Source organism: Capricornis sumatraensis, chromosome X (assembly GCF_032405125.1).
Source record: "Capricornis sumatraensis isolate serow.1 chromosome X, serow.2, whole genome shotgun sequence".
NCBI classification, from domain to species: Eukaryota; Metazoa; Chordata; class Mammalia; order Artiodactyla; family Bovidae; genus Capricornis; species Capricornis sumatraensis.
Genome location: NC_091092.1, coordinates 22,352,201 through 22,374,994, shown reverse-complemented (window position 1 = coordinate 22,374,994; position 22,794 = coordinate 22,352,201). Strand labels below are relative to the sequence as shown.

The window sequence follows — 22,794 nt, the reverse complement described above, 5'->3', positions numbered from 1 at the left end:
TACAGCAGGGATAGTTTGGGTCAGTCTACTTTGGCATGCAAATCTGGCCAAAATTAGTTTGAGGGTAAGGGACCCAAAACCAAATCGCCTGGATTTGAATCCTGGTTCTCTCATTTACCAGCTGTGTGACTTGGAGCAGTTTACTTAATCTCTTTTAGACTTTTTCTTCGAATGTAAAATGGGCATTATGATAGTATCTATCTTCCTAAAGTAGGTTGTTGTGGGGATTAGTCAAGTGAATTAATGTGAGGTGCTGTGAACATGGCCTGCTGCTGCTGCTGCTAAGTCGCTTCAGTTGTGTCCAACTCTGTGCGACCCCAGAGACGGCAGCCCACCAGGCTCCCCCATCCCTGGAATTCTCCAGGCAAGAACACTGGAGTGGGTTGCCATTTCCTTCTCCAATGCATGAAAGTGAAAAGTGAAAGTGAATTCGCTCAGTCGTGTCTGACTCTTAGCGACCCCATGGACTGTGGCCCACCAGGCTCCTCTGTCCATGGGACTTTCCAGGCAAGAGTGCTGGAGTGGGGTGCCATTGCCTTCTCTGGAACATGGCCTGCTCTGGAACATGGCCTGCTACATAGTAACAAATGTTAGTTGTCCTTATATTTAAATATATCTGCAGAGACATGAATGTTGTATCAACTGTGAGCTGAAAAGAAGGTGCTAGTAGACTGTTCCACCATAAACCTGCAACAAAAGAGAATGGGTTAAATACAATATTGTAAAGTAAAAAAAAAAATAATAATAATAAATAAATTTTTAAAAAGAGAGAGAATGGGTTAAGGTTACTACATTTTAAAGGTATAATTCTATTCATTCTTTCATAAATTTGAACAGTGCATGCAAATTTATCCTTGGAGCCTTCCCCTAGTGAGAGGTGTAGAGGTATTGAATATAGTGAAATTATACCAGAGAGCAAGGTTCTGGCAATTCTTTAGCTCGGAAGAATTTTGAGAATTCTGAGTTAGAATTTTCTCTCGCTCAGAAAAAATTCTGAGTTTTGAGAGCTGGTGATGTGTAGGACAGTATTACAGATCACAGTGCAGGCTTGTGCCTGGGCAAGTGACTTAACCAAATTTAACCTTTAAATTTATTTGTATAATGCAAGTAATACCACCTGCCTTGTTAGGTTAATATGAGGATTTAATGAGACAGTGCATGTAAAAATATTAGCCTGTTACAAAGTAAGCATTAATTAAATAATAGTTGTTATTTAGTGAAAAATTCTTAATTTTGAAGTGATTTGTTCTTTTTCAACATACTTTATTTCAGACTTATTTCTCATAATGAGACTTTCTTATTCTTTTCAGTCGAAATCTTTTATCAACATTGCCAAAATACCTATTCGATCTTCCCCTTAAAGTTTTGGTCCTCAGTAATAATAAACTGGTATCCATTCCAGAAGAAATCGGAAAGTTAAAAGATTTAATGGAATTGGTGAGTAAAATAGTTGTATTGATTGTATGTAATGTGTATAACACATATCGTTATATTTTGGGAGATTAATTCCTTTATGGAATTTCACTCTAATTAAAAAAAAAAAATCTTGGTATATGCCTAAGTTCTCTTTAGTGATATTTCGAGATACCCTTGCTTATGTCTGATTTTAGCTCACAACTACGATAAAAACCTTGGTTGTTCCTTAGTCTTAGTGAGACCAGAAGACTTGCTTACAAATCTTAAAAAATACTTTCAGACAAATAACCAATTGTCTATCCTTTTTGTGGACAGTAAATTTCTTAGATCAGGAAAAGGTAAGGTTTTTTTTTTTTTTTTAAGGTTTTACAGGACTTCAATGAAGGCTTCAGAGAGAGGAGATAGAGAGTACAATGCCTACATGCAGTAGAATTAATAAAATGACCTTCTTCTATATCCCCATGTAATTTTATAACACTTTTGAAATGAAGATAAATGGAAAGAGGCCTTTATATATAATTGATTGTAGAAATATAAGAATAATTTAAAGTCATTACTTTGAACATATCATTTTAGGTATTATAGGACAATGAACTTAGAGAAACATAATTAAATCTTCAAAACAGTGAGCTATTTTCACATCTTTCTGTTACTTCTACCTTACACAATATACTATGCTGTTTATTTTTTTATTTTCTATTTTATCTTGAGTAATGCTTTTCCAATCATAGATTTTTTTCAAGTGTTCATAAATATGATTTTTTATGTGTGGAGGGTGAAAAGTTTTCTTGAGGAACTTATGTACTAGTTTATAATGGGAAATTAATGTACAAATAGAATGTAATGAACAGAAATTTCAGGAATACCTTTTTTAAAATTCATAAGCATATGTAGTTGTAATGCAAAGAAATTTCCTTGAGCTTAGTCTTGTTATGTTGTAGAACCACATAATTTTATTATTGTAAGAAATCTTGTAAGTAGTCAGATAAAACCACTTCCTAATGCAGGAATCCCTGACACATCTAGTTGTATATTTTCAATGGTGGACAAATCTTTGTGTTTGTGTATCTGAGGCAGCCCTAATTCTCTTTTGCAAAATTTTGTTAACTTTCTTATTTTAAACTAAGATACATGCCCCATCACTCTTATGCATTGGTCTAGAGACTATCATGTAAAGAAGTATAGATAATGATAACTTTTCTTCCCTTCAGATATTTATAAATTGTTGTGTGTGTACTCTCCATTTTACCAAACTCTTAAGACCTGTTTTTCTGTGGCTTAAATATTTTTATTACCTTTATTCCTTTTTTTAGTTTCTATATTTCTATTCTTTACTGCCTTTTATTTTTAGCTATTTCTGTCCTGAAAATGCTCCCTTTTATTATAGTCTCTTTTAATGTAACACTCAGAAATGAACAGAAGATGCCAGATGTGATCTAACAAATTCATAATACAAGGGGCTCATTGCTTTCTTTGACATGTACACTGTTAATGTTTTTAAAGATTTTATGCATATTCTCCTTTAAGATTCTATGAGTCTGGGACTTTCCTGATGGTCCAGTGGTTAAGAATTCACCTTGCAATGCAAGGGATGCAGGTTTCATCCTTGATCAGGGAACTAAGATCCCACATACCATCAAGCAACTAAGCCCACTTGCCACTAGAGAACCAGAGTGCTGCAAGGGAAGATCCTGCATGATGCAACAAAGATCTTGTGTCTGCAAATAAGATTGGATGCAGCCAAATAAGTATTTTTTAAAAAAAGATTCCGTGGCTCTGTAATTTCTTTTTTCTTTCTTTTTCATTCAGTTTTTGACCTATGTTTTAAATTATATTACATGAGATAGTTTTTGGATAAATGAAATTTCAAAAATATTTAGAATTTTGAGATTTAGTGTAGTATTTTTATTTAAACAGAATATTAAAACATATTAATCATTATTTTACTAGCACTGTAAAATCATTGCACTTTCAACTTTCAAAATCAGTAACTGGATAGGTTGCATTAGGGTGGCTAATTGATAATTTTATTTTTTATTTTTTTTAGTTGACAATTTACATCACAGAATTAATTTGTGGATATTACTTGTCATTGGAATGTTTTCCCAGGACAGTATATCCTAGGAATGTCATAGCCAGCTATAGTGAAGTCTGTCATTAGATCTAGGAAATACTCTCAGGTCTTGAAATCCCAGCTGAGTATTTTGTAGAGTACCCATTGGTGAGTAGTTCAGTATCCTGTGCCAGGTTTGTTTCTTCTATGAAGTGGCAGCTTCCTGTCAAATTTTTATTAATTTTTTGTATGGACATCTTCAGTATTAGGCACCTTTGGGAGGGAGCCATAGTATCTACTTTAATGGATGTTTTTCTGAAGTTTTCTTATCCATCATTTGGACTGTCCTCAACACAATAGCTAAGATGATGTTTGTCAAAACATAAGTTAGATTGTGTCATACCTCTGTTTAAAAGTTTCTGGTACCTGGCCACATTTCTGAGTAAAAGCCAAAACTTTTCCCTCCATCCTAGTCTTCCCCTTGCCCACTTTTCTCTAGCTACACTGGATTCATTGCTGTTCTTAGTACATGTTACATATGCTTTGCTTAAGAGCCTTTACATTTATTGGGCCTTCTGTCTGGAATATTCCTTTCTTATGTATTGGCATGGCTCATACTCTCACTTCTGATAATAGTGCTCAAATATTAACTACTTTATGAAACAATCTAAATTCCTATCCTTCCCCAATATTACTAACACTACCATTTTCCTTTACCCTGCTCTGTTTTTTGCCTCCATAGCACTTCTAGTATATTGTGTAATCTGCTCCCTTTGCTATAATGCAGTATCCATAAGGAGCTACGAGGGCAGGACTTTTTGTTTGTTTTATTCATTGATACGTCCCCAGCACCTAGAACAGTGCCCAGCAAATAGTTTGTATTTGATAAATAGTTGTTAAATGAAGATGGCATGTAGATACATTTTAAAATCTATAGATGATTAGATATTATTTAATGTTCTTTAGGGGCTTCCCCGATGACTCAGTGGTAAATCCACTTGCCAGTGCAGGAGATGAGGGTTTGATCTCTGGGTTAGAAAGATCCCCTGAAGAAGGGGATGTCTACCCATTCCAGTATTCTTGCCTGGGAAATCCCATGGACAGGAGAACCTGGCAGGCTACAGTCCATGGAGTCGCAAAAATGTTGGACACAAGTCAGTGACTAAACAACAATATTCTTCTTTTGAATTTACCCTCCTGCCTTTTTTGCTTTTGATAAAACAATACATGTATGTGCCACACCTTTCGTTCCAAGCTAAATGTCGTTTCCAGTCAAAGTTGGAAATTGGGGACAGTTGCAGTAGAATATGAATTTCATTTGCACTTTGTCTAGAATGACTACTGCCTGAGATCTTGCAGATTCTTCTTCCTTTTCTGTTGATGTGATAAGAAAGGGGGAGAGGACTGCACAGTTTAATAACGTAAGCTGTTCCTTTCTTCTGTTATTATGGAAATGTGATATTGTTTACCTTTAAACTGAGGTTTGCATTTTAACGTAACCATGAGGCAGTTCTGACCAGATCCCTTAGAATGTCTTTGGGTTATGATGTGAGCCACCAAATTTTGAGCCTGTAATCCCTCATAGAAACAGGTTTTGTTAAATTGATTCTGACCATGGGCTTTGATTCTCCAGCTCACATCTGTAAATCCTTGACTTTCTCACCTCCTGCCCAACCAGGTATCTCAAAACAACTACTTTTTGTGCTTAGTCACTCAGTCATGTCTGACTCTTTGAGACCTCATGGACTGTAGCCCACCAGGCTCCTCTGTCCATGGGGATTTTCCAGGCAAGAATACTGGAGTGGGTTGCCATGTGCTCCTCCAGGGGGTCTTCCCAACCTAGGGATCAAACCCAGATCTCCTGCATTGCAGGCAGATTCTTTATCATCTGAGTCACCAGGGAAGCCCAAACAACTACTATAATTGACAAATTATCCCAGTGATTGATAGTTCTCTTTCATTTTACCTATGAATGAAGAGCACCTTCTGGTTTTAGTTGATAAGAGTGGTCTTTAGTTGAGATTTTCAAAATGCTGACTTGTGTATTACTAAGTTATAACCTCACACTTTTACACAAAAAAAATTTATGTTAATTGTGCTGGATTGATTTCAGGATGTAATATAAATATAAATCTGCCTGATAATCCATATTTAGAGAAATGACATTGAAGGTGATTTGCTAGCTATTAGCCATGTGCTTTAATTAAAATTAGAAATATGTCTCTATTTCTCCATTAGTTTGTTATAATTTTATTTTCTTTTTTCCTTAGGATATTAGCTGCAATGAGATTCAGGTTCTTCCCCAACAAATGGGAAAATTACAATCACTTAGAGAGCTAAATATAAGAAGAAATAATCTTCAGGCATTACCAGATGGTAAGATGCTCACTGTTCTTACTCACATGAATAAGAGAATAACTATATAGAATTTAATTAAATTATTTTTATTTCTGAACAGAATTAGGAGATCTTCCCTTAGTCAAGCTGGATTTCTCTTGTAATAAAGTGACCGAAATTCCAGTTTGTTACAGGAAGCTGCATCATTTACAAGTAATAATTTTGGATAACAATCCTTTGCAAGTACCACCAGCACAGGTTTGTAATTTAAAACAATGATACTGCTTCTTTCATTTTTATTCAAAATTACATGTTTCTGGTAAATACAAAAGCATCAGAATTAGGAGTCAGTTTGCTTTTGAGGTATTGCTCTCAAAAGTGGTTTTTTTTTTTTTTTTTTCTGGGATGTGGCTTTTTCACTTTGGTAGGAGGTTTAGCTTTGTTTCTAGACAATAGGATTTGGATAACCCAGATACCAACTTTCTGCTTGTGAACTGATAATTCTGGTTGTTTGTGTTATTTTAAAAGGATCGACTAAGGATTCTGTCTAGCTCTGTCCTACTGAGGTATATATTTACTTGAGATTTGTTGTGTGATTGATTGAAATATATTTTTAGCACCAATAGGTGGAATCATAACAGAAAGATTCAAGTTAAAAATATTAATTCCTACTGTTTTGTTCAGTGACTCAGTCATGTCTGACTCTTTGCAACCCCATGGTCTGAAGCATGCCAGGCTTCCCTGTCCCTTATTGTCTCCCAGAGTTTGCTCACTCGTGTCCATTGAATCAGTGATGCTATCCAATCATCTCATCCTCTGTTGCCCTCTTCTCCTCCTGCCTTCAATCTTTCCCAGCATCAGGGTCTTTTCCAATGAGTTGGCTCTTCGCATCAGGTGGCCAGAGTTTTGGAGCTTCAGCTTCAGTATCAGTCCTTCCAGTGAATATTCAGGGTTGATTTCCTTTGAGACTGACTGGTTTGACTTTAAGTTTGAGAATTAAATTCATGTGGAATCCACTAAAATGATAGTAAAGGAGTACACTAAACTCTAAACTCATGAAGACAAAGATTGAGAGAGAAGAGGACAGCAGGGGAGAGATGGCAACAGAATTTTGGAAAATGGAAAATAGGTGAAATAGTGGTAATTAGGATCTCCACTTACATTGCACAAGAGTATCTGATTGAGGAGGCACATGGTAGTGAAGTGCCAGCCTGTACTCTATTTCCAAGCTATGTGCCCTGGCATTGGATTTTATACATCCAGAAAAGTTGCCTTTTTTCCCTCTTTTCCTACTAAGGTGCATTCCACTCATTGCAAATGAGTGCCTTTTTTCTAAATTCAAATACTAAAAGCTGACTGCAGTCCTGGCCTGGTAGTAGCTACCATAGCAGGATGTGGAAACCCAAAACCTGTGTCTGCTATGGGAGAAGGCAACAAGAAGCGAGTTGATTTTACTGTGTTAAATCTGGGAATGGCTTGGATGTTTCTTTGGTGATTATTGAATGAAACATGTAACTCAATAGAGGGATGAAAGACTGAAAACATGGAGGTCTGTAGAATATCTAAGGCTCTGCTATTTAATAGGACTTTCTAAATAATGGAAATGTTGTATAATCTGTGATGTCCAATATTATTGTTCATTCGCTCAGTCATGTCAGACTCTTTGTGACCCCATGGACTGTAGCATGCCAGACTTCACTGTCTTTCACCATCTCCCAGAGCTTGCTGAAACTCATGTCCATTGAATTGGTGATGTCATCCAAACATCTTATCCTCTGTTGTCCACTTCTCCTCTTGCCTTTAGTCTTTCCAAACATCAGGGTCTTTTCCAATGAGTTCACTCTTCACATCAGGTAGCCATGTATAGGAGCTTCAGCTTCAGCATCAGTCCTTCCAATGAATATTCAGGATTGATTTAATTTAGGATTGACTGGTTTGGTCTTTTTGCTGTCCAAGGGACTCTCAAGAGTCTTCTCCAACACCACAGTTCAAAAGCATCAATTCTTTGGCGCTCAGCCTTCTTTGTGCCATGAACTTACAGATGTTCAAGCTGGATTTAGAAAAAGTAGAGAAACCAGAGATCAAATTGCCAGCATCCGTTGGATCATCGAACAAGCAAGAGAGTTCCAGAAAAACATCTATTTCTGCTTTACTGACTCTGCCAGAGCCTTTGACTGTGTGGATCACAACAAATTGTGGAAAATTCTCAAAGAGATGGGAATACCAGACCACCTGACCTGTCTCTTGAGAAATCTGCATGCAGGTCAGGAAGCAACAGTTAGAACTGGACATGGAACAACAGACTGGTTCCAAATCGGGAAAGGAGTACGTCAAGGCTGTATATTGTGACTCTGCTTATTTAACTTATATGCAGAGTACATAATGAGTAACGCTGGTCTGGATGAAGCACAAGCTAGAATCAAGATTTCTGGGAGAAATATTAATAACCTCAGATATGCAGATGACACCACCCATATGGCAGAAAGTGAAGAACTAAGGAGCCTTTTGATGAAGGTGAAAGAGAAGAGTGAAAAAGTTGGTTTAAAGCTCAACATTCAGAAAACTAAGATCATGGCTTCTGACCCCATGACTTCATGGGAAATAGATGGGGAAACAGTGGAAACAGTGTCAGACTTTATTTTTGGGGGCTCTAAAATCCCTGCAGTTGGTGATTGCAGCCATGAAATTAAAAAGATGCTTGCTCTTTGGAAGGAAAGTTATGACCAGCCTAGACAGCATATTAAAAGCAGAGACATTACTTTGCCCACAAAGGTCTGTCTAGTCAAGGTTATGGTTTTTCCAGTAATCATGTATGAATGTGAGAGTTGGACTGTGAAGAAAGCTGAGCGTCGAAGAATTGATGCTTTTGCACTGTAGTGTTGGAGAAGACTCTTGAGAGTCCCTGCAAGGAGATCCAACCAGTCAATCCTAAAGGAAATCATTGCTGAATATACATTGGAAGGACTGATGTTGAAGCTGAAACTCCAGTACTTTGGCCACCTGATGTGAAGAGCTGACTCATTTGAAAAGACCGTGATGCTGGGAAAGATGGAAGGCAGGAGGAGAAGGGGACAACAGATGATGAGATGGTTGGATGGCATCTCCGACTCAATGGACATGAGTTTGAGCAAACTCTGGGAGTCAGTGATGGACAGGGAAGCCTGGCATGCTGCAGTCCGTGGGGTCTCAAAGAGTTGGACACAACTGACTGAACTGAACTGAACTTCTTTATGGTCCAACTCTCAGATTTACACATGATTACTAGAAAAACCATAGGTTTGACTAGATGGACCTTTGTCACTAAAATAATGTCTTTCCTTTTCAATATGCTGTCTGCTGCTGCTGCTGCTAAGTCACTTCAGTCGTGTCCGACTCTGTGTGACCCCAGACGGCAGCCCACCAGGCTCCCTCATCCTTGGGATTCTCCAGGCAAGGACACTGGAGTGGGTTGCCATGTCCTTCTCCAGTGCATGAAAGTGAAGTCGCTCAGTTGTATCCAACTTGTAGTGACCCCATGGACTGCAGCCCACCAGGCTCCTCCATCCATGGGATTTTCCAGGCAAGACTACTGGAGTGGGGTGCCATTGCCTTCTCTGCAATATATCTAGGTTTGTCATAGCTGTTCTTCCAAGGAGCAAGTGTCTTAATTTCATGGCTGCAGTCACCATCTGCAGGGATTTTGGAGCCCAAGAAAATAAAGTCTGTCACTGTTTCCATTGTTTCCCCATCTATTTGCCATGAAGTGATGGGACTGGATGCCATGATTTTAGTTTTTTGAATGTTGAGTTTGAAGCCAGCTATTTCACTCTCCTCTTTCACTTTCATCAAGAGGCTCTTCAGTTCCTTTCTGCTTTCTGCCATAACGGTGGTGTCTTCTGCATGTCTGAGGCTATTGATATTTCTCCCGGCAATCTTGATTCCAGCTTGTGCTTCATCCAGCCTGGCATTTTGCATGATGTACTCTATATATAAGTGAAATATGCAGGGTGACAATATACAGCATTGATGTATTCCTTTCTCAATTTGGAACCAGTTCACTCTTTCATTTCCGTTTCTAACTGTTGCTTCTTGACCTGCATAGAAGTTTGTCAGGAGACAGGTCAGGTGGTCTGATATTCCCATCTCTTTAATGTTCCACAGTTTGTTGTGATCCACACAGTCAAAGGCTTTAGCATAGTCAATGAAGCAGAAGTAGATGTTTTTCTGGAATTCTCTTGCTTTGTCTATGATCCAACAGATGTTGGCAATTTGATCTCTGGTTCCTCTGCCTTTTCTAATTCCAGCTTTGAACATCTGGAAGTTCATGGTTCATGTACTGTTGCAGCCTGGCTTGGAGAGTTTTGAGAATTACTTTGCTAGCATGTGAGATGCTTGCAGTTGTGCCATAGTTTGAACATTCTTTGGCATTGCTTTTCTTTGGGATTGGAATGAAAACCGACCTTTTCCAGTCCTGTGGCCACTGCTAAGTTTTCCAAATTTGCTGGCATATTGAGTGCAGCACTCTCACAGTGTCATCTTTTAGGATTTGAAATGGCTTAGCTGGAATCCCATCACCTTCACTAGCTTTGTTTGTAGTAATGCTTCCTAAGGCCCACTTGACTTTGCACTGCAGGATGTCTGGCTGTAGGTGAGTGAGCACACCATCGTTGGTTATCTGGGTCACTAAGATCTTTTATGTATAGTTCTTTTGTGTATTCTTGCCATCTTTTCTTAATATCTTCTGCTTCTGTTAGGTCCTTAACATTTCTGTCCTTTTTGTGCCCATCATTGCATGAAATGTTCCCTGGTATCTCTCATTTTCTTGAGGAGCTCTCTAGTCTTTCCCATTCTATTGTTTTCCTCTATTGCTATTGAGTACTTGATATATGACTAGTGTGCTAAGGAACAACATTTTCCATTTAATTTCATTTTGATTAATTGAAATGTCAATAGTTTTACATGACTAGTTGTTAATATATTCAACAATACAGATCTAAATTTGCACTGATTTTGCCCTTAGTTCTGCAGCTACATGACTTCCACTTCTTGCCTTAGCAGAAACCTAGGGTTTACTCTGAGGAGTAGGTGGATTCTCTCAGATTCTCTTCCTCAGCTCATCAGCGAAATGAGTATCATTCCTTCCCTCAGCATAAGCCTGGAGTTTATTCTTTAGAGCAGTGCTGTCTATTAGAACCTTCTGTAATGATGGAAATGTTCTATATTTGTACTGTCCTGTATTGTAGCCACAAGTGGATATTGAGCACTTGAAAGTATATAGTGTGATTGAAGAATTGCATTTTTAGTTTTATTTAGATTAAATAGCCACATGTGGCTAGTGACTACTATATTGGATAGCATAGCTGTAGAGAGACTCAACCAGAGTTAGGGGCTACAGGTACAGCTATAGGCACGAATGAGATCCCATACTGACAACAGTGAATGCATATGTACTGAATACTGGGAGTGTCAGTAGACCTCTCTTGCTTGGCTCCCAGAATGCTGGCAGCCTCTCTTATGTGACTTAGGATGGATGATTTCTCTCTTGGTAGACTGATGGAACTAGGAGAAAAGACCTGTAGGTATACTGATCATTGGCAGTCCCCTGAAGCACAAGTCACGATCTGTTCTCTAGACACGGGCTGACCATTGATAAACTTCTCCCTCTTACATAGAGCTTCCATTTGACTTATCATTTTTCTTTTGAAAATGAACAGACAGCCATGGATCACTAGACATTGTAGAAATAATTTCTAACATGAAAGAGACTGAAAGGCTTCCATGAAGACAAAATGGGTCATATTCATAGCAGTGGTAGTCAGAATGACTTCTCAGCAGCACTATGGGGAACTAGAAGATGTTAGAATGATGTCTTCAGTGACTGAAGGAATATTCCCAAATTTGTAAAGTCAAACTATTAGTCAATTGTAAGATAGAAAAAAAAAAAAAGTTTCAAACATGCAAGATCTCATGTTTTAGCTGTCCTGCACACTTTACTAGAAAGCCAGTAGAGGGTGTACTATATCAAAATGAAGGAACAAATTAAGAAGAATTCTTCATGTCTAAGATAGACTGGTATGCATGGACCTAGAGTCTAGCAACCAGTCAGTTTGGTGGGGGGAGGGTTGTCTCCCAAAAGAAAATAGAAAAATAATAAAGAAGTTAACAGTTGACTTGATGTACTTGTCAGTATGGAGAGACGTTTTACAGTTCTGTCAGAGTCAGGAATGAATTAGTAGTAGCACACAGAAAATTATCAGTTCAGTTCAGTTGCTCAGTCATGTCCGACTCTTTGTGACCCCATGGGCTGCAGCACACCAGGCTTCCCTGTCCATCACCAACTCCTGGAGCTTACTCAAAGTCATGTCCATTGAGTTGGTGATGCCATTCAACCATCTCATCCTCTGTCGTCCCCTTTTCCTCCTGCCTCCAATCTTTCCCAGCATCAGGGTCTTTTCCAATGAGTCAGTTCTTAGCATCAGAAAATTAAACAAAGGAGGAAAATGGGGCAAGTAGTCACTTTAGGAAAAACAAAAACTTACAAGAGAAAGGAAATGAATCTAACTAACCTCTGTGACTACTTTCTTGGTCATAGTGTTGTAAATACTAGATTTTGATTTAATGAAAAATTGTGACATAGATGTAATAATAACAAAGATTTATATGGCACTTAACCATGCTCCAAGCACTGTATTGAACATGCTTTACATACATGCACTCATTTCTTATAGCAACCCTATAAAATAAGTACTGTCATTATACTTCATTTTATAAAAGAGAAAACAGAGCTGTAGCTGTTTCCTGTCTTTTCTAAGGTCACATGACTAGCATGTGGTGGAGCCTGGTTTCAAACCAAGGCAATCTTAACTCCAGAGTTCATGTTCCAACCACTATGTTATGCTTCTGAAGAGGGAGCAAGTATGTTTATATGAGTTGATAGGGATTGGTGATGGGAGAATGGTGGTTTTATGATATGTGATAGTGGCGGTGATCTCATGCAGATGGCAGTGAGCAGTGGCTTGAAGCAAGATCTTAGTTCCCTGTCTAGAAATTGAACCTCTGCCTAGAGGCTAGAAGCAAAATTTAGCTAACTCTTGCCCCTGTTTGAAAGTAAGAATGTTTCAAGGAGGCAAAAACTGGAAAAACAGGTACAGAGTATATTATTAGAGACACAGCACTTCCCTGGTAGCGCAGACGATAAAAGAATCTGCCTAAAATGCAGGAGACCCAGGATCGATTCCTGGGTCAGAAAGATCCCCTGGAGAAGGGTATGGCAACCCACTCCAGTATTCTTGCCTCGACAAGTCCATAGACAGATGAGCCCAGTGGGGTACAGTCTATGGAGTCGCAAAGAGTTGGACGCAACTTAGCAACTAACACAAGTCGGAGAGCACACAGAGAAACAGTTTAAGAGAGAAGCAAGGCAGAGATACATACCTGGAGAGAAAGTGTGTGTGGTCGACCCTGAGCACCACCCCTCTGCACCCTCCTCCCCAGGCAGTGAGGAGGAGCACACCTGCCCTAAATCACTCATAGAGGGCACTTTTTCCAAGTCTTGTTTGGCCAGTCATCTGGCTTTTACCTGGCTCTGAATCCCTATTTGGTTTAACTCAGGGTCCTCCCCTGTGTGTGTGTGCATCTCTTAGCCAAGATGGATTCCAAGGCAAGGGCTTCTGGGAAGAAGAGCATATTATGGTCTGGTGCCCCCTTCCTTCTCTGACCTACTGAGGAACCTTTCTGCACATGTGTAATTAGAGAGGCCTCTTTGACCTTAAGAATGAGAAATATGTGGTCTCTTTATCTTCTATCCAAGTTCAAGCAGGACTCGGCTCCTCCTTTTTCCTTCCATTATTTTTGTCTTGAAGTATCTGTCCACAGGGGACAGATTTCAGCTGCTCAGCCTGGGGCCCATCTATCTGGTACGTCAGTGGTGTTGATAACACAAGAAATCTAAGTCCTCATCCTCCTTAGTAAGATCTTGATAAATAAAATCTATAATTAAAAAATAAAAAATACCACTAGAACCATGTTATTTATAAATATGAAGATAAAAAGCAGAAACCAACTGAAAGAGTTAAATGTGGGGACTGGGTCTCAGTCGTGTCTGACTCTTTGTGACCCCATGGACTGTAGGCTACCAGGCTCCTCCCTCCATGGGTTTCTCCAGGCAAGAGTACTGGAGTGGGTTGCCATTTCCTTCTCCAGTGGATCTTCCTGACCCAGGGATCGAACCCAGGTCTCCTGCATTCCAGGCAGACGCTTTAACCTCTGAGCCACCAGGGAAGCCCAAAGAGGTGGAACAGGGGATTAATTTTTTGTTAACTGTTTTATAATTCTCTTTGATTTTAAAACTATATGTGAATTATGATGATATAAATTAAATTTACCAAAGTAATTTTTCAGCATTTAACTTGGAAATAGATAATTTTTACAAATTTGGATAGATAATAGGATATATTTTAATTGGTAATATATTTATGTTCTAAAGCACAAATGGTTTACATTTTCCTTTTAAACAAAATTTTTCAGTGGTCAGGTCAGATCTGGTAACCATTAGATTTACCTAAGAACCATTTTTCCTTTCTACCTGAAATGATAATTATGTTTTAATGTGCTATTTCTATTGTTTTCTTTATTGATTGTTTTTGTGTGTTGCTAGGTTATGTGCTTCCATAAAACAACATTTTCTCTTCTAAATTTTGAGAAATACTTATTGGATAACATTTATGGTGACTACAGTTATCCTTTGTAAAGCAAAATTATTGTTTCCCTAATGCTCATTGTCCATCTTTTTTATATAAAATACTTTCTTTCACACAGTATTTTCCCTCTCATTATTCTTTTTCTTTATTGCCAATGAAAATAATTTTCCTGGATATTACATTAGTTGAATTGACCATTTAAAAATTTGTTTCGTTTTATTTTAAGTGGCTTACCGTTACACCTTTCAACAAATTTATCCTGTATTTGCATTCTTTTGATTAACTTTCTTCCAGTGTTTAAACTTAGTGGTTCTGATGAGGTTACTTTAAAGAATTACGTGGGTTATTTTTTTTTTTCTTCTGTTCTTACCACTACAATGAATCTATTTCTTTTCATTTTTTTCTGGAGAAGGCAGTGGCAACCCAATCCAGTACTCTTGCCTGGGAAATCCCATGGACGGAGAAGCCTAGTGGGCTACAGCCCATAGGGTTGTGAGGAGTCGCACATAACTGAGTGACTTCACTTTCACTTTTCACTTTCATGCATTGGAGAAGGAAATGGCAACCCACTCCAGTATTCTTGCCTGGAGAATCCCAGGGATGGAAGAGCCTGGTGGGCTGCCGTCTATGGGGTCGCACAGAGTCGGACATGACTGACGCGACTTAGCAGCAGCAGCAGCATTTTTTCTAGTGAAGGCAACTTTTATGAATTATAAATTTTATATTGCTTAGTGGTTTGTACTTTGTGCTTTTAACAAAATAGTTCAGGGAAATACAGAAAAATTAACTTAGTTTTTTCTAATAAGAACAGAGACCACAATCAGTTCAGTTCAGTTCAGTTGCTCAGTCATGTCTGACTCTTTGCGACCCCATGAATCGCAGCACGCCAGAATAGTTTTAGTTATTGTCAGTGCTGTCAGATTTTTTTCACCTAGTGTCAGAAGTACAAAGTATTTAAATATGTAAAGGATCTATCATGATATCATGATTGTTATATCTCAGAGTAATTTGAAGTTATTAAAATTTATTAATAAATTGGTAAATGACTTTATATTTGGAACTATAATCTTACTCTATTATTTATTGACAGATATGTTTAAAAGGTAAAGTACACATATTTAAATACTTAAATATCCAAGCGTGTTGCAGAATGGATAAGAAACCAGATTCTCTGGATCTTCCATCACTGAGTAAAAGAATGCCCTCCCAACCTCTCACAGACAGGTAATGTAATACTTTGTAATATTCTAATTTCATGACGATGGTGTCTTCTCTATATATATAGATGATATTTGTTTATTTTGAGTGAACTGAACATACTTAGGATGATTGGTCTAGTGTTAAAATCAGTTATTAGCTGAAGTGAAATATCACCATCATAGAGTGAACCTCTGATAGTAGAATAAATTTGGAGTTTTCTCAAAAAATTTATTATTAAAGCTTTTAGTAGTAAAATGTAAAGTAAAATATATTTCTGACATTCTAGTACAGAAGAACTAATTTCTCAGCACTTGACAACTATTAATGTTCTACTGTAATCACTGTGCTGTACATTTGGAATAAGTAGAATTTGACTTTGAACTGAGGTTAGTGGAAGAGTAAGACGTGTGGTTGGTTACCTTTCACCTCCATTTTCTTGATGCATTTCTATATGGATATTTTTTGATTCATTTCTATATGGATCAGGGATGATTTATCATTGATATTCTGTTTGATATTGTTTTTTTTTCCTTAAAAGATTTTGAAATGTTAGATTTGATATTTTTTTTAATTCATCCTTTTGAGACGTAGATTGGTCTGAAAGATTTTATGAAAACATAATTCCATCCAATAGTATAGAAAATAATTTGGAGTAGGATGAGACTATACAAAGGGAGACTGTCCCTGACTAAAATATTTAAAGATTTGTTATTGTATTTATGGCATAGTTTAGACTACATGGAATGCCAGCGTAGTAAGTATTATTGTTAACAGTGCAAGTTTTTGAATCCGAAATAGGATTTTTCTCAAATATTTTTGTTGCCTTAGAATGATTAAGAATCTGTGCATTAAATTTAGTTGCCAAAGGATTAGTTTGCTTAATATTATAAATGATAGTTCAGTTCAGTTCAGTTCAGTCGCTCAGTCGTGTCCAACTCTTTGTGACACCATGAATTGCAGCACGCCAGGCCTCCCTGTCCATCACCAGCTCCCGGAGTTCACTCAGACTCACGTCCATCGAGTCAGTGATGCCATCCAGCCATCTCATCCTCTGTCGTCCCCTTCTCCTCCTGCCCCCAATCCCTCCTAGCATCAGAGTCTTTTCCAATGATAGTAGACTACACAATTCTACAAAAATTAGAATTAATTCATATACTAATCTCTATTAATATGTTTGTATATTTATTTCAAAATTACTTTAGTAATGACATACATTATATTAGTCATTTATTTATTTGAGTGCCTACCACTAGATTCAGGGTTTGTTGAATTACATATTGGCCTCGGCCCTCATGGAGCTCACATTCTAGTGGACGAGTTGGTTGTTAAATAAAACAAGAACATAGACACACACATATAATTTCAAATTTTGGTGAGTGCTTTGAAGGGAAGGAACATGTTTCAGGACTGTGGTTGAGGAGTGTCTCTTTGGGAAGGTGAGATTTTAAGTCAAGACCTGAAAGGAGAAAAGCTAGCTGTGGAGCGAGTGAGGGAATGAGCATTTCAGGCAGAAATAATGGCATGTGCAAAGGTCTTAAGTTAGGAAGAAACTTGGTATGCTAAAAAAACCTGAGAGGAGGCCAGCACTGTGGTACAAGTTGACTTTGGAAAGTTAGTCAGGGCTGAAGTTATATGGGGGCTTTGGAGGCTGTGGTAAGAAGTTTGAGTTTTATTTAAAGTATAGTAGATAGTCATTGGACAATTATAAACAGGAGGATAACATGATTAAATTATTTTTTAAGAAACTATTTTGGCTCTTATAGAGAAAATACATTGGAAGCAAACAAGTAAAAACACGGGGACTAGTTAGGGTGTTGTGGTACTACCAAAAGATCAAGGGGTCTAGAATAGGGTTATTGCAGTAGAGATGAAAAGGAGTGGACAGAATTGAGATAGATTTTGAAGATGGTGTCTAGCAATGCTGTCCAATTGAAAGGCAATATGAGCCACATTGGTAATTTTTAAATTTTCTTGTAACCTATTTAAAAAATAAAAAATTAATTTTAATAATGCATGTTACATTATCCAATATATTAAAAATGTCATTTCAGTATGTCAGTTCAGTTCAGTTGCTCAGTTGTGTCCAACTCTTTGTGACCCCACGGCCTGCAGCACGCCAGGTTTCCCTGTCCAGCACCAACACTTGGAGCTTGCTCAAACTCATGATCATCGAGTCGGTGATACCATCCAGCCATCTCATCCTCTTTCGTCCCCTTCTCCTCCTGCCTTCAATCTTTCCCAGCATCAGGGTCTTTTCAAATGAGTCAGTTCTTCTCATCAGGTGGCCAAAGTATTGGAGCTTCAGCTTCAGCATCAGTCCTTCCAATAAATATTCAGGACTGATTTCCTTTAGGATGGACTAGTTTGATCTCCTTGCAGTCCAAGGGACTCTCAACAATCTTCTCGAACACCACAGTTGCAGAAGCATCAATTTTTTGGCACTCAGCTTTCTTTATGGCCTAACGCATCGATACACGACTACTGGAAAAACTATAGCTTTGACTAGATGGACCTTTGTCAGCAAAGTAATGTCTATTTTTATGTACCTTTTTAATATGCTGTCTAGGTTTCTCATAGCTTTTCTTCCAAGGAGCAAGCATCTTTTAATTTTGTGGCTGCAGTCACCATCTTCAGGGATTTGGGAGCCCAAGAAAATAAAGTCTGACACTGTTTCCATTGTTTCTCCATCTATTTGCCATGAAGTGATGGGACCGGATGCCATGATTTTAGTTTTTTGAATGTTAAATTTTAAGCCAACTTTTTCACTCTCCTCTTTCACTTTCATTAAGAGGCTCTTCAATTTCTTTTCACTTTTGCCATAACGGTGGTATCATCTGCATATCTGAGGCTATTGATATTTCTCCCGGCAATCTTGATTCCAGCTTGTGCTTCATCCAGCCTGGAATTTTGTGTGATGTACTCTATATGTAAGTGAAATATGCAGGGTGTCAATATACAGCCTTGATGTACTCCTTTCTCGATTTGGAACCAGTCCGTTGTTCCATGTCCAGTTCTAAATGTTGCTTCTTGTCCTGCATAGAAGTTTGTCAGGAGGCAGGTCAGGTGGTCTGGTATTCCCATCTCTTTCAGAATTCTCCACAGTTTGTTGTGATCTACATAGTTAAAGGCTTTGGCATAGTCAGTAAAGCAGAAATAGATGTTTTTCTGGAACTCTCTTGCTTTTTCTATTATACAATGGATGTTGGCAATTTGATCTTTGGTTCCCCTGCCTTTTCTAAATCCAGGTTTGAACATCTAGAAGTTCATGGTTCATACACTGTTGAAGCCTGGCTTGGAGAATTTTGAGCATTACTTTGCTAGTGTGCGGAGAAGGCAATGGCACCCCACTCCAGTACTCTTGCCTGGAAAATCCCATGGATGGAGGAGCCTGGAAGGCTGCAGTCCATGGGGTCGCTGAGGGTCAGACACGACTGAGAGACTTCACTTTCACTTTTCACTTTCATGCATTGGAGAAGGGAATGGCAACCCACTTCAGTGTTCTTGCCTGGAGAATCCCAGGGACGGGGGAGCCTGGTGGGCTGCTGTCTGTGGGGTCACACAGAGTCGGACATGACTGAAGTGACTTAGCAGCAGTAGCAGTTGCTAGCGTGTGAGATGCTTGCAGTTGTGCCATAGTTTGAACATTCTTTGTCATTGCCTTTCTTTGGGATTGGAATTGAAACTGACTTCTTCCAGTCCTGTGGCTACTGCTGAGTTTTCCAAATTTGCTGGCATATTGAGTGCAGCACTCTCACAGTGTCATCTTTTAGGATTTGAAATGGCTTAGCTGGAATCCCATCACCTTCACTAGCTTTGTTTGTAGTAATGCTTCCTAAGGCCCACTTGACTTTGCACTGCAGGATGTCTGGCTGTAGGTGAGTGAGCACACCATCGTTGGTTATCTGGGTCACTAAGATCTTTTATGTATAGTTCTTTTGTGTATTCTTTCCACCTTTTCTTAATATCTTCTGCTTCTGTTAGGTCTTTAACATTTCTGTCCTTTACTGTGCCCATCTTTGCATGAAATGTTCCCTTGGTATCTCTCATTTTCTTGAAGAGATCTCTAGTCTTTCCCATTCTGTTGTCTTCCTCTATTTCTTTGCACTGATCACTGAGGAAAGGTTTCTTACCTCTCCTTGCTATTCCTTGGAACTTTGCATTCAGATGTGTATATCTTTCCTTTTCTCCTTTGCCTTTAGCTTTTTTTCTTTTCTCGGCTATTTGTAAGGTTTCCTCAGACAACCATTTTGCCTTTTTGCATTTCTTTTCCTTGGGGATGGTCTTGAATACTGCCTCTTGTACAGTGTCTTGAACCTGCATCCATAGTTCTTCTGGCACTCTATCAGATCTAATCCCTTGGATCTATTTGTCACTTCCACTGTATAATCAAAAGGGATTTGATTTAGGTCATACCTGATGGTCTAGTAGTTTTCCTTACTTTCTTCAATTTAAATCTGAATTTGGCAATAAGCAGTTCATGATCTGAACCACAGTCAGCTCCTGGTCTTGTTTTTGCTGACTGTATAAAGCTCCTTCATAATTGAAATTTCAATATATAATTACATGTAAAACACTAGTGAGTTATTTCACTTTCTTTTAAATCTTTGAAATCTAGCGTGTATTTTACATTTGTAGCATGTCTCAATTTGGACTAGTTACATTTCAAATGTTCTGTTGCCAAGCATGACTAGTGGCTACTGTATTGGACAAGGCAGATCAATAGAGTTTATTTGTGGCTCTTGGGTGCACTTATCTCTCACACAGAGCTGGTATTGAATTACTCAATTCTTGTATGTACTTTCTAGTTTCTCACTCATGTTCTTGGCTATATGGTTCTTACTACTTAGAATACCGTTCCTTGATATTTTGTAAACTCTTTATTCTATATAGGCATTGTAGTAGTTATACTTATCTTCAGCTTTTGGAGTCAGACATAATAACCTCGTGAAGCTCTTCTCCAACTCTTAATAACTGTATGTCCTTGCATCATATGATCTCTGGTTTTTAGCTTTTTTGTATGTGAAAAGGAAAATAATCATATGGATGTTGTCAGGATTGAATGAAATAATGCATATAGAGTATTTATCACAGTGTCTTATTAATTCCTCAACAAATAGCTTATTATTATCATTGTCATCTGTTTCAAACACGCCAATGTATGTTAGTATAGTATAGTATATGGATGTATTATTGGGCGGTGGAGTTAGATGGATTTCAGTTCTAATCATGGTTTAACCTCTTAATTCCTCCTTGGCCTATGTAAGTTATTTAATCTCTCTGAGCCTGTTTCTTTATTTAAAATGTTAACAATACATATTTCAAAAGCTTGTTGTGAGAATTAAATGTGTGCCTAGCAACTAGTTCAGTAAATGATACTCAGTAAATGTCATAATATTTCCCTTTGGGAAGTTAACTTTTATTAGCTTTATTTCTTCGTTTGTAAGAAGAAATAATAATGCATAAATCGTACAATTTCATTATAAATAAAATATGAGGTGCACCTGGCATAGTATCTAAGACAATGTAGACACTCAGCCAGTGCTATCAATTGTTGTTTTTCATCCTTCAAGATTAATCTCAAATGCTTCTTTCTTGGGTGAAGCCTTTCCTCACCTTCCCAAGGAGAAATTTATATTTACCTTTGTTCTTGTTGTTTATTTGGTAAGTTGAGTCTTAACTCTTTTGCAACCCCATGGACTATAGCCTGCCAGGCTCCTCTGACTGTGATTTCTCAGGCAAGAATACTGGAGTGGGTTACCATTTCCTTCTCTGGGGATCTTCCCAACCCAGGGATCAAACCCTCGTCTCTTGCTTGGCAGGTGGATTCTTTACCACTGAACCTCTGGGAAGCCCCATTTACCTTTGTCATATCTTTCAGAACAGATAAACATACTCCCCCTCTGGGCTGAGAAAGCTTTGAAAGCAAACATTAAAATTCATCTCATTTCAGGTGTTCAGCATAGTGCCTTAACCCTTGGTAATTGCTTCCCTAAGTTTGTTGATATACTCCTGAAAAGTATAAAATCAGTATTTGGGGAAGAAATATAGCAGATCAGGGACTTCAGTGTTAGATAATCTTGGGATAAAACTTAGACTGCCATTTGCAAGTTGTATGTCATTGGGTCATTTTTTCAGCCCCTTCTGGCCTCAGTTTCCTTTTCTGTAAAATGAGAAAGCACCAATAACCTGCTAGAATTTTCACAAGGAATGTGAAGTATTATCTTTAAAATACTTAAAAAAAAACTTAGCCCAGTTCTTGGCATATAACCAGTGGTTAATGTACAGTATATGGTAAATTTGCAAATTAATGTGAAAACTATTTTGCAACTTGGGTGGCATACTGTAATTCAGAAATTTACAAGGACAGCTCTTTCCTCACACCAAAACAATTGCTTATTCAATGTTTTACAGGCGTTTTTTTGGCCTTTTTTCTCTTAATTACTTAATGGTCCTTATTTATGAAGCTAAATATATTTTTAGAGATAATGAAGAAGAAATGATTGTATTAAGGTTAAAAGACATTTCAGCATTGTATGGTGAAATTTGACAAACTCATAAGAAAAATAGGTCTTTATCAAGATGATTTTCTAGCAGGACTCTCTGCTTTTCTGAATCTCTCAGAAGAAATAATAGGCTATTGTTAAGGCTATTGTAACCTATTTTACAACAGAGCACGTGAAAATATTACATGAGGGACATGAATAAAGTGTTTTATATGATCCAGTATTTTTTCCTCATGTTTTTAAGGATCTTACATATCAAAAGTATGTATTTTATATTATCTAGTGAAATTTTAGGTCAATTATGTATTATCTATTTAAGAAGAAAACCTTAACTGCCCTTAGAATTTGTATTTCCATAGTATGGAAGATTTTTATCCAAATAAAAATCATGGTCCTGACTCTGGAATTGGAAGTGATAATGGAGAGAAACGATTGTCTACAACAGAAGTGAGTCTTTTCTATTACTGAACTATTTTAAGATTTTATTAGAAAAACAAAAAAAAATTTACTAGAGCTTTGAAGTAGATAGGCACTTGCACACATTTCATTTATTTTGCTTAAAAATGTGATCAGCATTGCATTTTATGACCTCAAGTTAAACAAAAGA

The 22,794-nt window shown here is 37.8% G+C and overlaps 1 protein-coding gene and 1 non-coding gene across 2 annotated transcripts in view; one reads left to right on the top strand and one right to left on the bottom strand.

Moving 5' to 3' along the window:
- The window catches only part of LRCH2 (leucine rich repeats and calponin homology domain containing 2), a 110,101-nt gene that overhangs the window by 36,459 nt on the left and 50,848 nt on the right, over positions 1 to 22,794 (top strand). Inside the window, exons 3-7 of the mRNA XM_068962810.1 lie at positions 1,311 to 1,437; positions 5,740 to 5,845; positions 5,928 to 6,064; positions 15,575 to 15,708; positions 22,547 to 22,634. Of these exons, the coding sequence (XP_068818911.1) occupies positions 1,311 to 1,437; positions 5,740 to 5,845; positions 5,928 to 6,064; positions 15,575 to 15,708; positions 22,547 to 22,634 (592 nt within the window). The remainder of the gene's footprint in view (positions 1 to 1,310; positions 1,438 to 5,739; positions 5,846 to 5,927; positions 6,065 to 15,574; positions 15,709 to 22,546; positions 22,635 to 22,794) is intronic.
- Positions 13,993 to 14,065, bottom strand: TRNAS-GGA (transfer RNA serine (anticodon GGA)). The gene has a single exon. It is a non-coding gene; the product is annotated as a tRNA-Ser (tRNA).